The sequence below is a fragment of the Setaria italica genome, chromosome III (assembly GCF_000263155.2).
Source record: "Setaria italica strain Yugu1 chromosome III, Setaria_italica_v2.0, whole genome shotgun sequence".
Taxonomy (NCBI): domain Eukaryota; kingdom Viridiplantae; phylum Streptophyta; class Magnoliopsida; order Poales; family Poaceae; genus Setaria; species Setaria italica.
In genome coordinates this window covers 34562464-34576807 of record NC_028452.1, presented here as the reverse complement: position 1 = coordinate 34576807, position 14344 = coordinate 34562464, and the positions used below count along the sequence as shown (strand labels likewise).

The 14344-nt window shown below is 47.0% G+C and overlaps 3 protein-coding genes across 4 annotated transcripts in view; 2 read left to right on the top strand and 1 right to left on the bottom strand.

Moving 5' to 3' along the window:
- Positions 1-3235, top strand: part of LOC111256596 — a 3846-nt gene extending 611 nt beyond the window's left edge. The window contains exon 2 of the mRNA XM_022824773.1: positions 3197-3235. Within this exon, the coding sequence (XP_022680508.1) occupies positions 3197-3222 (26 nt within the window). The 3' untranslated portion in view covers positions 3223-3235. The remainder of the gene's footprint in view (positions 1-3196) is intronic.
- Positions 3236-6400: 3165 nt separating this feature from the next.
- Positions 6401-9796, top strand: LOC101775507. Of its 2 annotated transcripts, none has more exons than XM_004962497.2 (5): positions 6401-6837; positions 6954-7004; positions 8603-8736; positions 9146-9246; positions 9329-9796. In XM_004962497.2, the coding sequence occupies exons 1-5, from the start codon at positions 6448-6450 to the stop codon at positions 9418-9420; spliced, it is 768 nt and encodes a 255-aa protein (XP_004962554.1). In that variant the 5' UTR covers positions 6401-6447; the 3' UTR covers positions 9421-9796. The 2 variants fall into 2 exon arrangements, with proteins under 2 accessions (XP_004962554.1, XP_004962553.1); XM_004962496.2 differs by having other exon boundaries at positions 6936-7004.
- A 1374-nt stretch (positions 9797-11170) lies between these two features.
- Positions 11171-14344, bottom strand: part of LOC101776179 (protein transport protein Sec24-like CEF) — a 20102-nt gene continuing 16928 nt past the window's right edge. Inside the window, exons 22-24 of the mRNA XM_004962498.3 lie at positions 11966-12054; positions 11854-11885; positions 11171-11778 (exon numbers count right to left, since the gene is read on the bottom strand). Of these exons, the coding sequence (XP_004962555.1) occupies positions 11672-11778; positions 11854-11885; positions 11966-12054 (228 nt within the window). The 3' untranslated portion in view covers positions 11171-11671. The remainder of the gene's footprint in view (positions 11779-11853; positions 11886-11965; positions 12055-14344) is intronic.

Here is a 14344-nt window from a genome sequence, read left to right as displayed (position 1 = left end):
CTGCTCCTGCTGTCCTAGCAGCAGTGCCACCCATTGGCACTCGCGTTGCTGATGATCTAGCGCTCCAATCGATGAACCCCTTGACCAGCACCTGCCTCTTATACTTTCACATGGCCCTGCAAGATGGATCGGACATAGGAGCCACTGTTCTGGAGAATTCATTCTCGCCATGCTTGTTGTCCCAGCACTTTACAGAGCCGTGCAAACCCGTCTTGCTTTCATGTTTCCTGGCGAACCAGAGCTCAAAATGACGTGCCCTTTGGTCAGCATGTATCCCTCATGTTCCTTAGCAACCCCACAGGACAGATTACCATGAAGAACAATGAAGAGGAAGCCATCATGGTGATCACAATATCGCTGTCCTGCTGCCTTGTGCATGCGGCATGTATCAGTGTCTCAACCACGTTCCTCTTCAAACCTATTGGTGCATAGACGCGCCCTTTGGCGTGTGTGTACATATGGTAGTTGCACACGAGTCCATGAAGTATCTTGGCCGTAGGAGCTTCAGAACCCCATCCTTCTTGGTCAAGGTTCTTGCTGCTGTACTTTGCCACATTCAGCATGTGCACCCAAAATTGTATCCACATCCTCCACTGATTCCTTCGCTATCTCAGTATATCTTTCTTTTCTCATGATGATGTGTTCCTATACAACATACCTGAAAAATGAATGCCCTGTATCTCCATAGAAACGACCAGCACTCGAGAAATGCGTCCACTAGTAGAGCAGAGACGAGCATTCTTAGTCCCGGTCATTTTTGGACCCGTGACTAAAGGGCCTTTAGTCCTGCGTCAAATGACCACCACCGACGACGGGAACTTTAGTCCCGGTTGATAATATAAACCGGGGCTAAAGGGGGCACTACCACCGACGATGGAAGCTTTAGTCCCGGTTGATAATATAAACCGGGACTAAAGAGCCCCCTTTAGTCCCGGTTGTAGCATCTAGTGGGACAAGGGATTCTAGTGGGGCGTTTAGTCTTGGTTGAAAACACCAACCGGGACTAAAATGCCCCTTTCCATGCAGCCCCCTCTCTCTCTCTCTCTCCACCTTATCTTCTCCTCTCCCTTTCTCTTTTATCTCACGCAGGCAGCACTCTTCTTCCTTATCCTCCTCCTCTCCCTTTCTTCCAGGTGTGCGGTTGGACGGCCGGCGCGGGCTGGCCTCCGGTGGGCAAGCTAGCACGGCTCCCGATGCGGCGCCGGTGAACTCAGACCTGGCAGGTGAGATCAAGGAGGTGGTGCGGTGGTCGAGGTGGAGCTAAAGGGCCAGCGGCGGGAGCAGGCAGGACGGCAGGGGTAGCCCATTTTTTTATTTCTTTTAACTTTTAAAGATTAAAGACATACCCGGGACTAAAGAGGGGGGCATTTAGTCTTGAAAGATTAATCCCGGTTGGATTTTGAAGATCTATGCGTCTCTCCAACTGGGACTAATGCTCACTTTTCCACCAGTGGTCCAGCACCTCTGTCAGCCTTATTTTGCGGATCGCTACACCCTCATCATGTTCTAGCTGTTCTCATCACCCACAATATTCTTGCCTTATCGCATTCTACAACAAGAGAGCAATACCTTGCATAAAAGCTCACTACTAGAAAAATGACCTCTCGTCCCGAGGGTTTGTACCAGTTATCTTTAGACCCGGTATTAATGGTAGCACTAGTACCGGATCCAAGTTTGGGAACCCTCGGAGGCCCTCTAGTACCGGATGGGGGCTCCAACCAGTACTAGAGGGTGACTCCATCCGGTACTAGAGGGTCTCCACTCCACACACGTAGTTTTTTCACATGATTCCACGCACGCGCCGACCCCTCCCACACACACTTATCTCTACGCACATGCCACTCTGCTCCCTCATCCAGTTCTCCTGCTATCTTCTCTCTCTCTCTCTCTCTCTCTCTCTCTCCCTCCCTCCCTCATCCTCATCTATTCCGCTCCCTCATTCGCTTACTCTATCCCTTCCTCTTCCTCCTTGTGCCTCACCTCCCCTCTGCCTCCCCTCCCCTCCCCCCTCTGCTCGCCCCTCACCAACAGTGAGGAGCATCGGCAGTGGCCATCGGGGCGCGGTGGCGGGACGGTGAAGTGATGGCGTGGCGGAGCCACAGTGGCAGAGGCGGATGGGAGGTGGAGGAGGTGGGCGGTGGAGGCGGAGGAGCGGCAGGAGGAGGAGGAGGAGGAGGAGAAGGAGGGGGCTGGCGGGCGGAGGAGGCGGAGGATGGGGAAGAGGAGTAGGGGGCTGGTGAGAGGAGGAGGTAGGGGTGGAGGGGGCCGGCGGGGAGGGGCGGCGGGGGTGGAGGGGCTAGCGGGGATGGAGGGGGGCCGACGAGGGGTTGGGGGGATTTTTCTTTTTTTTTTAATTTTTTAACACCCTCTAGGAGCCCCCTTCTAGTATCGATTTGCCAGGACCGGTTGTGCAACCGGTACTAGAGGGGGGTTGGGAACCGGTACAAGAGGCACTTTTTCTAGTAGTGGCTAGCCATGTCTTTCCATTCCGTAATCCATGCCTTTCCAACTCCAATCGTTGACCGACCGACAAAAGTTGCCATGCCATTTGTTTGATTCAACTCCATCTTGATCCGTCAAGTTATGTTAGGTCCGCCTCGACCTAGGCTACATGTAAGAAGCGACGTTTTCTATATTACAGGTTTCTAAAAATTAAATTTAATATTAACTTAATTAAGCCTAATTCAATGTATTTCCCAAATAAAATTTGGTTAGTTTAAACCTCGGCCTTTTGTAAACCAATGTTAACTTGGTTAATATCAACATAAATATATTTTAATTGTAATATGTTTTAGTGCAACACGTCATGAAGTAATTCGAGTAGTTGTCCCATATAAGCTTTTATTTCTAAAAAGTAAAGGTTTAAATGGTATAAATGCTACATAACTTTTATAAATAAAACATGACCAAGTCTATATCGAGTATTAAAATTCAAATCTAATTTGAAGTAATTCCAACCTGTGGTATTTCTATGAAATTCCTTTTACATATGTTTCCCATAGATGCAGCATCTAGCCTTTTGCTTCCTTTGATAATATAAACCCTCTGATAGATGTACCTTTTCAACGGTAGCTTCTTTTTAGTTGGTTCTTGCACCCTTGCATTCGCAGTAGCTCAAGTAAGCTAGTTGTCCACTTTTCAAAATGATTTTATTGCCTGGTGTATTTCTCTTAGTTGTATTATTGTATTGTTTTAGTTGGAATTGTTTGCGCTGAGGATTGAAGCAAGTAGGAACCTTGAGTTTTGAGGCAAGTGCTCCTTGATCATTGAATTTTGCGCCTATTTGTTTATATCACTCAATTGTCACCTGTTATTTACAATTGCTTGGATTAGATGTCAAATTGATGGGAACCCTTATAGGAAGTTTACTAGAACTTTTCATGATCATTCCTTGATACCTTGTAGATGTAACCTTTTTATGGGTAGATTCTTGCTTAGCTTGCTCAACATGGGTTGGTGGTTGTTAATTAATTATGACTAATGAAATATGCAACATGTGGGATGGTAATCTCTTTTATAGTAACATGGAACCTTAGGGGCTCGGGCAAGTGGTTTGATGATGATGATGATGACGCAAGTTGGCAGCAAGTTGGCATACCGATTGATTTGTTCCTGGCAGTGCTTTACTTGTTGGGTGTAGGCTTGCTGGTTTGTGGTAGACTTGCCTTAGTCATCAGTAAAGGACCTGTCTATGGAGTGACCACCTAGGATTACCTGTACAGCCACGAGAACTATATGGCTCTGGTCTTGGCTGATTATATTAGGTGTTCTCTCATATCGTATGGGCTAGGGGAGGTGGAAAGGATCACATGGGCAAAAGGGGCTTCATGGTGGTGTGGCATGTCTTCGGAATGACCACACATTAGGCTAAGGAAACCTATAGCAGGCCTACATGCTGTTGAGAGACCCTACAACAAAGGCCTCATAGTGAAACCTAGCCACACATCTCGAAAATGTGATATGGGGCTAACTACCCGTGGAAAACAGGAATCACAACTTGTGGGTAAAGTTGTACTCCTCTGCAGAGTGTAAAACTATCATGACAACCATGCTCACGATCAAGAGTGGCTTGGACCCTTACATGGTTAGTTTGGTTTGGGTGAATCACAGAAGTGGTGTCTGTGGTTTGCGTTTTGTGCTGGCTGATGAATAGTTTAACCTTAGGTTCAGGACAAGTGGGTGACCTATGCCTTTTTTGGTTTTAGGAAGCTTATAACCATAATATCTCTGGGTTCTTAATTAAAATATGACCAACTAAAAGTTGAGCTTTGCAGTCCATTAAATAAAGCCTCTCCTTATTCAAGCCTTCATGTCATGTTTTCCCTCCCACTTGCTAAGTGGCAATCATAAGTGCACTTACACTTGCTTCAGACTTTGTTAGGGTAGAAACAACAAGAAGAAGCTGGATCATGAAGACCTAGAGTTCTAGGCTGGCGTGCCCCTGATCGATGCTTCTATGGAAGATGGAGCCCTACTCTACGATTAGAACAATGATGTGTAATTTTTTGTTTAGACCATTTGGTCATTATGTAAATATTGCACACTTGTAATGATATATGTTGTGATATTCACTAATGAAGTCACTTTATGCATGAAAATTTGATCATGGGCATGTATAAAGGGTGCGCTTGGTTTCACCTTAAAACCGTGCATGACAGAAGCCTCCAAGAATCCATGCGGTGCATGTACAATGGATCAAGATCACCTAGGACATATTAGTCCCTTATCTTGTTCGTCAAAGTTTATATCACACCTCCTAGTACCATTCGTGGATCATGATTCTTTTCCACATCCAACTATCTCCTATTCTCCTTTACTGCTTATTTGGTTAATCCACTTAATTAGAACTGGATCATGGGGGATTAGATCCCCCAACAAGTCAGTAGGGATTTAAACCCCTTCATTCTTTCAATCCTCTTATTGTTGACCAAACTGAATAGGCCCTTAGCTATTCCCATCCTATTATCCTACCTCACCTTATGCGCCTAAGTCTTGCTAACAACCCCCCCCCCCCAACATCCCCATGGTTCCTAGCATTGCTCAAAATACTAGCAATATGTCATGTGAAGTTAAGAAAAGCATCAATTTTTCTTTGTAAAAGCTGGCAAGATCTATCACTCATAGAAATAAAAAAGGAAGAGCTGCATCATAGGCACCAAAGGATACATCTTCAATAGGGCACTAAGGGGAACTTTGGCAAATAAGTAGAACAAAATTTTTGAAGTAAAGTGAATCTTTACGGTATCATGTATTGACGTACCTTGATGGTTCAATAGATCTGATCTTCAAGAACTACAACGTGTAAGGAAAATAGACCTAGCATAGGCCATTGGTGATTTTGGTGATTATATAGCAACGCTAACTTATGAGACTAAGGACATTTGCTACTATACAAGGAGTTAGTCATATGGATGCAAGGTGATGGACTTGGGTGATCAAACACGTCAAATAAGGTCAAGACCTCAAACAAGATGAAAAGGCAATGTACAAGATGCAAGACATCTTAGAAGAAGTCAGGACAAAGATACATGAAGATAAAGAGCAAAACTATGAAGATTCTTCACCATCGCAATAAAGATTCTTGTTGTGCGTATCGTATCATCCTATGATTGGTACTATTCACACCGATTTTACCTATGTCAATAGGTTTGGCAAATGCTTTGCCGTCGTTCTTATGCGTCGCTCTAGTGGATGCTTTGTTGGCGTCATGTGTCTCGTCTCTGGCAAATGATTTGCCGCCGTTGTTGTGCTTGTTTAATTTGTGGGCCGTTGTTGTGCTTGTTTAATTTGTGGATTGTTCGAAGTAGATGCTTTACTACTATTGTTGTCAATGGTGGATTACTTTAGGCGGATACTTTTCACCGCGGTTATACTGGATGTTCTTTTTTTATGGATGGATGCTTTGCCACCACTAATATTTGTAGGATGTTGATGATGTTTGTTTTTGCAGGCTCAGTTGCATTTGGTCATCTAGTTAGGTTTTTAGGGCTGCGTAGGGGTTTCTTTCTTATTCTTTCTGCCTTTTGTTCACTTTGGATCACTTGCCACTAGTTGCATCGTTGTAATTCTCTTCGTCTTAATGAAAACATACGAAGGCACGATCGTGAAAAAGGGATTAACGTGGTGGTAGCATTGATGGCCGGCATGAGTGGAGGGAAAAAGCTTGAGCTCGAAGAGAGATGTCTGAAAGTTGGAGGTGGAAGAAGAGTTGGAGGTTATGGATGATAGGTTTGGCCCACGTGGAAGAGTAAGAGGAGATTTGATTGATAGTTTTTATCACGTGTGGCTAACTTTAACTTTGTTATAATTTTGATGTATAAGAACGTTAGAAGATAGACACAGTTGACCTAATATAATAATATATTAAGAAGGCACACATGATACTGCTGTCCTACGTGTCCACACCCACTGTATTGAGGGCTCGCGGCCGCCGCGCCACCCTCCCCCATGGCAGCCGCCAACCACTGTGTCCGCCCTCGGCTGTCTCCCTGTCCTCTCCTTCCAGTTTCCCTCTCCCTCCCCGCGCCACCCGCTTCCCGCCGCCTCCGCCGCGGGCGCCCTCCCTTTGCCTCATGGCGCCCACCGCCGTCACCGTCTCCCGCTCCTCCTCTCCCCAGGAAACGCGTCTCCGGCACCCACCGCGAGGACGCGGAGGCGGACGGAGCCGTGGTAGATGAAGGCGCCGAGGCGAAGGAGCAGCTGGAGCGCGGGGATGGGGAGTACGTATCGAGCGTGGGCACGAACTTCAGTCTTCCCCTCCCAGCACGCTTGCGCGTGGCCCGCGCGGCACCGGGCGGCGACCCGGTGTTCTTTCTCCTGGCCGCTGTCGCTGTCACGGTGAGACGCCGCGCCAATCTCTGGAACAAATCTGTGGTTCTTGATTTGATTTCTCGGGTCTGGTTCATGCGGAACAATGCTGAGCTGATGGACTGCAGTTGGTTTGTGCGGTGCAGACGTGCGTGGCGTTCACGGGAATGGTGGTCGTGGCGATTCCGACCATGCTGGTAAGTCTTGCTCGGCCTATCCTAGCAAGCCAGAAGTTTAGCACTGTGGTTGTGTTGTGTTGCTTGTTAGTCTTAGTAGTTGGTAATGTTTATTGGGGGAACAGCTTTGTTACCATGGCCCCATCATTCTTGATACGGATTTGGTTTCATGGGAAATGGATTGGTCCCCGAATGTTGGAATTGTATTGTTTTTTGTTTAATCACTGATTGCAATATTTATTGATATTGGTGTGTCAATTTAGCATAGAGCCTTAAGTTTTAGAATAGCAAAAATAAAATATCTTAAGATTTGAGCCAAACTTGGTGGGAATTTATTTCTCAAATTAAATCCTATAAATGTTGCAGGACTAAATAAAGTACTGAGGAATTTAAGATTTTGTCAACCTTATCAGTTCAGTTGAAATTATGAGGAACTAAGTCAATCATGCTGAATTAAGGTGTTACTATGATCCTCGCTTTAGTTATTGGAGTAATTGATTAATTTTTAATGCTTGTCAAAATGCCAATGCTACAATTGCATCTTCCAATGGGACTTTTTAATGATGTGGCTTCTCTTTGGTTATGAAGATCAATGTTAATAAGTTGCATGACTTCTATCTCTTTTATACTAGACAAATGTCTACACATTGTGCCAACTGAGAGCCTACCAGTTGAAGTCAGTCTAATAAGTGGTCATAGATTCTCAATATATATATATATATATATATATATATATATATATATATATATATATATATATATATTGGGGGGGGGGGGGGGGGGGTTGGCATGGCAAGGATATCGGTATTGGCATCCAATCCTCTGCATTTAAGGATAAAGATATGACGTATCTGCTCATGCCAGTTTGTCACAAAATCTCAAACACTAGGCTGAATAATGAGCCAAATATGAAAAAATCAACAAGCCAAGGGCTACAAGGCCTAAAACTAGACATTGCACAGCGTGTCGCTAAATGTAATTGCTTGCGATCTCCATGATAATTTGTCTCCCTTCGTCATGGCACTACTCTTGCCACTCCTCTCTATTTCTTTACATTGCAGCAAGGATCACAACTGCAACCGGTATGTTACCCCTAAAGAAGATAATCCCTCATTTAAGTGTTAGACTTCTCTGAGACAATACCAATTGAGGGACGGGATATTGCTTTTCATGATCAAGCATTCAAACTTGATTGAATTTTAAAGAACAAATAAAGCAGAGAAGACGCTAAAAGGAACAGTAAAAAGTAGCAGTCACAATTCGTGGATTTTGTAGTCATTATTCACTAACGCCCCCACCACCAAAAAAAGGATTCGAGAAAGCAGTTATGTTTATTTCTCATGATGCCTGTTGCTGTTGGAAAGTTGTTTTCTATTTGATTTCATGGCTAGCTGCCTATTCAAACAGTAGCTAAAAAGTTGAGGAGTTCATTCCTGGAGTTCAAATAAGAGGTAGTGGTATGAAAGGTTGAGAAAAGGCGGGGAAGTGCAACAGTCATGCCATTGGTTTCACCCTGTTGTAATATTTAATTGGTTGCTGTAAAAGATTCACACTGATATCCCACAGTCACATAGTATAAATTCATCTGATGGAACTTTGAGATTCAATTTATTCATCAGGCTATGAGGAGAGCCACGAATTCATTTTCTATGCTGGCTGACGCAGCTCTAGAGGAGTTACCAAGTACCATGGCCGCTGTAAGGCTCTCTGGCATGGAAATCAGTGACCTCACCCTTGAACTTAGTGACTTGAGGTAAGGGCATAAAATGGGAATTAGTTATTGCATAAATTAGCTGAATGTCTGGGTTCAGTATAGTATTCCTTGTGAACATGGGCAGATCCTTTCACGGGAGCTGTTAAAGGACCCAACAGACTCTGCAACACAGTTATTCTAAATTGCTGCTATTTTATATTCCGGACATTGAAAAATGTGACGGGACCTGAATTTCCAGTTCATATCTTTGAACAGCAATCCGTGGTGTCTGCATAGACTACATATGACATTGATGTGCTTTTAGTCCGTAGAATCATTGAGCCTAAGTGTAACTGCAGAAATGATGTTAGATGCCTTATAAATGAAATCACAAACTATGGGCATTATATGATAGCTGCTAGCCATTTTCTTATAAAGGCATATATCATCATGGAACATCCATTTGCAGTCATGAGATAGCAGATGGTGTCAACAAGTCAGCCAAGGTTGCTCAAGCAGTGGAGGCTGGCATTGGACAGATGCAGAACATAGCTCGACAGCAGGCAAAATGTATTTTTTTACCGTGAACAAACCATATACTTATCTTTGTCTCATCTATTCCATTTATTGATATCATAATGTGTATGCACAGCAATGGTAGAAGAGCGAGCAAACTTGCGGACTATCCCCACTGTAGGGCAAGATAAGGAGTCCCATAAATCATCTAGCCGGCTTCGACAATGACATAACGGGCCAGATCCCTGATTGTAGCGGATGTATGTTTTTTCTCTCTCTGGAGCCTTCTGTTGAAGTATTTACCTGCAGTTTGGGAATGGATTTGGATTGCCCAAAGTCCAATCGTACGTTTTCCTCCTTGGACTTTTAAGTCCAAAATAAATCTGTATTTTGGTTCGCAGGTAGGCCAAACTTTGGACTATACGAGATGCAGTCCAAAATAATTCTTTGTTAGCTTTAGGTATTCTCTCATATAAATCTGAAAACATTGAAAAATAGCAAGGAGATGATTCTGCTTGTATCTTTTATGCTCCCTATTCCCTACAGAGCTATTCCACTGAACGATTTCGTTTGAAGAGCACACCATGATCTATTTCTTTCTCAACCTGTTCAGTAAAGGTGCTTGGGTTCCTCCTGTTCTTAAGTGCCTCTTAACCTTTTTCTGAAGCTGCATAGTTGCTTGGATATCCAAGTTTTGAACGTGACCTGCTAGTTGCAGATCCAACACCAGGCTCAGGTGTCTTACCTGTTCAAGTGTTGCCCTCATAGACATGGGCGTTGCTTGTCAAATGCTCAAACCATGATCCATGAAACATTGTGATAGCAAGATTACCTTTTCGGGCCCACCAAAGGAGCCTGTTTCTGGACAGGCGCTTGTTTCCTTCTATATGATTCAGATAATTTGGCTGAATCTTGACCAATACATTCACAAACAGAACAGTAGTACCCAGCCTGTCAGAAAGTAAGTAAACTTGAGAAGAAACTTTTATGTGATAATTAATCATGTGAACATAAGAGACTAAGAGAGGTCATTTCCATAGAAATAACAAGATTGAAACAGCAATAGGTATTATGGTACAGGCAGGAACAAGGAAGCTATGTAATGCATACTGATCAACTGTGGAACATTAGTTATAGTTGTATTCTACTAAGATCTATGTTTTCCATGAAAGGAGCAAAGCAACTACTTTCCAGCAAGTTTCGACGAGAATTAAGATGTGATGAAAATAATTGAAGATCATTGTATGGAGGAGCTTTTGCTTGCTTTTGAATGCTGCTTCGAGGGGTATTATCTGTATTGAACATTGTATTCCTTCAAAGAAGAGGAAGGCCAATGCCCCAGCCCATATGCATTGGAGAACAAGGCCATAGTGTATTAGTGTCAATCATCATTTACATGTTCACGCACCCTCATGGAGTACCATCTCCACAAACACAATCCGGTGAGCAAAATCAAATCAGCCCACACAAACCAGCTTTCGAAAAGCAGAAGCTGAAACAAACGGGCCATTAGTGTCTATCCATCGTGGGTCATCCATCGGAAAAGTGTTTCTTGGTTCAATTTCAGCAATGAGGGTTACATTCAATGCTGGTTTTTTTTTCCTTTTGGGTTCAACCTTGCTAATAGCGTGCCATGCTAATTAGCGATCTCATTGTAGGTGACCTGAAGTTTGAATTTAAAATTCATGGGAAACAATTAGTTGTTTTTTTTCATGAGTTATTGTTAGGATAGACTCATGGAGTTCAATTTAACTGAGAATGAGGCATTGATCTCAACGTGCTGTCCTTTTGCATGTTCTTTTATGGCCATTTTTACAGCATAATGAACTTCGACACGCTGTATAAAGAATGTAATGTATGCAAAATATGCACGAAGTTAAATATCTGTAACTTGTATCGACAAGAATTCAGACAAATGTCAGCTCAACGTCAACGGGTGAACTTTCAGTTAGTACCAGTGCTAAGGTCTAGAGCCTTGTAAGAAAGTCATAATTTTCGACTCCATGTAAGAATTCTAACAATAGCAGAATCTCAGTTTAGAGCCTGCTTGTAAACAACATACGTTTACCTGTGACCATAAAAGAATGTTAACCATGATATTCACATGTCACTTGCAAATAATTACTTAGTGCATTTACAACCATATGACTCCCATGGCTAAACTTACATTATTGCCCAACCTCTATAAGCTTCCTCTTGACAAAATACAGCCGCTGTTCACTAGAATAAATACTTTCAAAATTGAGCACACGAAAGTTCACTCGTCTCTGTACAGAAACATATATCGCCTACACCAAAACCGATGTTGTAAGTGGTTGCAGAATCCTGTCGATTCTGCGATGACTCTCCAGGTGTGAATTAGGTTGCACTGATTGGAGAGTCCCAGGTTCATTCATTTCTGTTTTATCCTCATGCAGAAATCAATTTTGTTCTGGATTCCTACCAACCAAATTGTTACAACAATGAGGTGGGGTTCACCTCAGGTCATCTTGTTTTGGATTTGCCTGTGAACATGTACAAGAAACTCGACATAGGAAACACCGCCCGGTGCCTTGTCCTCCACTAATAGTGATCGGAAGAAATCTCCTGCAGTTTAACATTGTCCTGTTAGGATAGAAACACAGAAAAGGTAACCAAGAATAAGAAAATCATGAGACTAACCAGATGGGTCACCCTTTTTGCATAGTCTCAATCTGGAAGAAGCAATTTCGGAATGTAAGTGTTGGAATCATTTGTTTGTATGGTCAACATATTTGAGTCAGGTGTACAGTACCTCAGGTAAGAGCATCTCTGACGCCTTATTTCATTCACCACCTCATTCACTTTCCTGGAGAGTTCGTTATCAAATGGCTCCAGTACCAACTGAAACAATCAAGTTACTAATCAACGTTCTAGCAATTGGGAAATTTGTCTCGGGCACACAACATTTCCATGACTTTTACAAACAATTGTCTGCACTCTTTGTACAGACAAGAATTTTTTTAAAGTCCCAAAGATAGGTTTTTTTAAAGTCATGTACATAAATTGCTCAGTTTTTTTTTGGAAATTGGTCTAGGGCACACCACATTTTATTTTCAAAAAGAGTGTAATGAACAATCCTAGCTATGATCCACTGTTGGTGTATTGTGTGTATTATGGCCCAATAGGCCCATGTAAGACATCTATATAGCTACCCTCTAGGGTTAGCCCAATAATCTATCTATTACCTTCTAATATGGTATCAGTTAGGGTTTCCTGTTCCTGGTGACCGGCCGCCGCCGCCGCCGCCGCCGGCCGGCACCATGGCCGGCGACCCCCTTCCCCCTCCCCGCTCCTCCTTCCCCTCTCTTCCTCCATCGTGGGCCCAGGTTGCGACCGCCGGCCGGCCTCCTGCGGCCGCGGCCCTGGCGGCCGTCGGGGCAGCTTCTGCCGCCGCCGCCACCGGGGTGGCGGACGGCGCGGATCCCGCCGCCGCTGCGGCTCGCCGTGCGGGCGCGGGCGAGCGTGCGGGCGGGGATCCCGCCGAGGCGGATCCCGCCGCGGCTCACCGCGCGGGCGTGCGGGCGGGGACGCCGCCGCCGCCGCCGCCGCCCTTCACCACCACCACGTGCAGGACGTGGGGGCTCTTCCACCGGGAGGAGCTGCCCTTCACCACCACCATGTGCAGGACGTGGGGGTCCTTCCACCGGGAGGGCATGCTCCTCCTGGTGATATACCCGTGGGCACCAGGGGGGGTGCATGCTCGCCTCCCCTTCCCCGCACCACCACCTCTGCCCCTACACACCGGCGGCACTCCGGAGGTCACTCTCGCTGCGGCCCTTGTAGCTGCCCGGGCTGCTGCTGCCGAGGGCCAAGCTCGCCTGCGCGCGGCAGCCCTGGCCTGGGAGCGGGAGCGGGATGCGGCCGATGTCTTGGCCCGTCAGATCGCCGAGGCGGAGCAGTTCCTCGCCCACCCGATGTCCCACGACAGCACTGCCACCTCCTCCGGCTCCGGTGCTCCCCGTCCGCCTGTGATGGGCCTGGACCGACCCGGCCGACCCCCTCGTCGCGCAGCTCCACTACCAGGCCGGGGGTGTTCAGAACATCAAGAGCTTGGTCCCCGTCGTCCTCGACCCTGAGTCGCCTTCCTATGCCCGATGGCGGGACATGGTGCTGCTCATTCTCCGCCGCTACGCCCTCGACGACCATGTCCTCACCGACACCATCCCTGCGGCCCGGACAGCTGCGTGGGTTCGCCTCGACAGCATCGTCATGTCGTGGATCCTGGGGACCATCTCCCTCGACCTCCACGATCTCGTCCGCGGCACCCCCGACACCACCGCCCGCCGGGCCTGGCTGGCACTCGAGGGCCAGTTCCTGGGCAACGCCGAAGCCCGGGCCCTTCGTCTCGATGCGAGCTTCCGCACCTTAGTCCAGGGCGACCTCTCCGTTGGTGAGTTCTGCCGGAAGATGAAGACCATGGCGGACTCCCTCGGGGACCTTGGCTGGGCCGTGGAGGACCGGATCTTGGTTCTCAACGTTCTTCGCGGCCTCAGCGACCGCTACGCCCACCTCCGCACCTGGATCACCCGGCAGCGACCCTTCCCCACCTTCCTCCAGGTCCGGGATGATCTTGTCATGGAGGAGCTTACTCAGGGCATCCAGCCTGGGTCCCTTCCTGCGCCGGGGTCCGCGTCTTCCTCGACCGCGCTTGCTGTGACTCCACCGCCACGACCCTCCGCTTCGCCACCGTCGTCCCTTCTTGGTCCTCCTCCTCCTGGGCCGAGCGGGGGTGGGGGGGGGGCCGTGGCGGCCGCCGTCGCCGTGGTGGGGGACGTGGTGGGGGGCGCGGTGGGGGCACACCGGCGGGCACACCGACGCCTCCACAGGGTTCTCCCTGGCCGTCCTTTACCCACCCATGGTCAGGGCGCATCTCTATGTGGCCCTTCCAGGCCACCGGAGGCGAGCCTCGTCCACCGGCCGCCATGCTCGCTGGCGCTGTCCCAGCTGCTCAGTTTGCGTCGCCGTGGGCTCCTCCTCAGTTTGCGTCGCCGTGGGCTCCTCCTCCCGGGGCCTCGCCTGGGCCTGTCGGATGGGACCCGACTGCCTTGGCACGCTCCTTCGGCACCATGGGCCCTGACTCCTCCAGTCGGTCAGGACTGGATCGCAGACTCGGGTGCCACCTGGTATACTC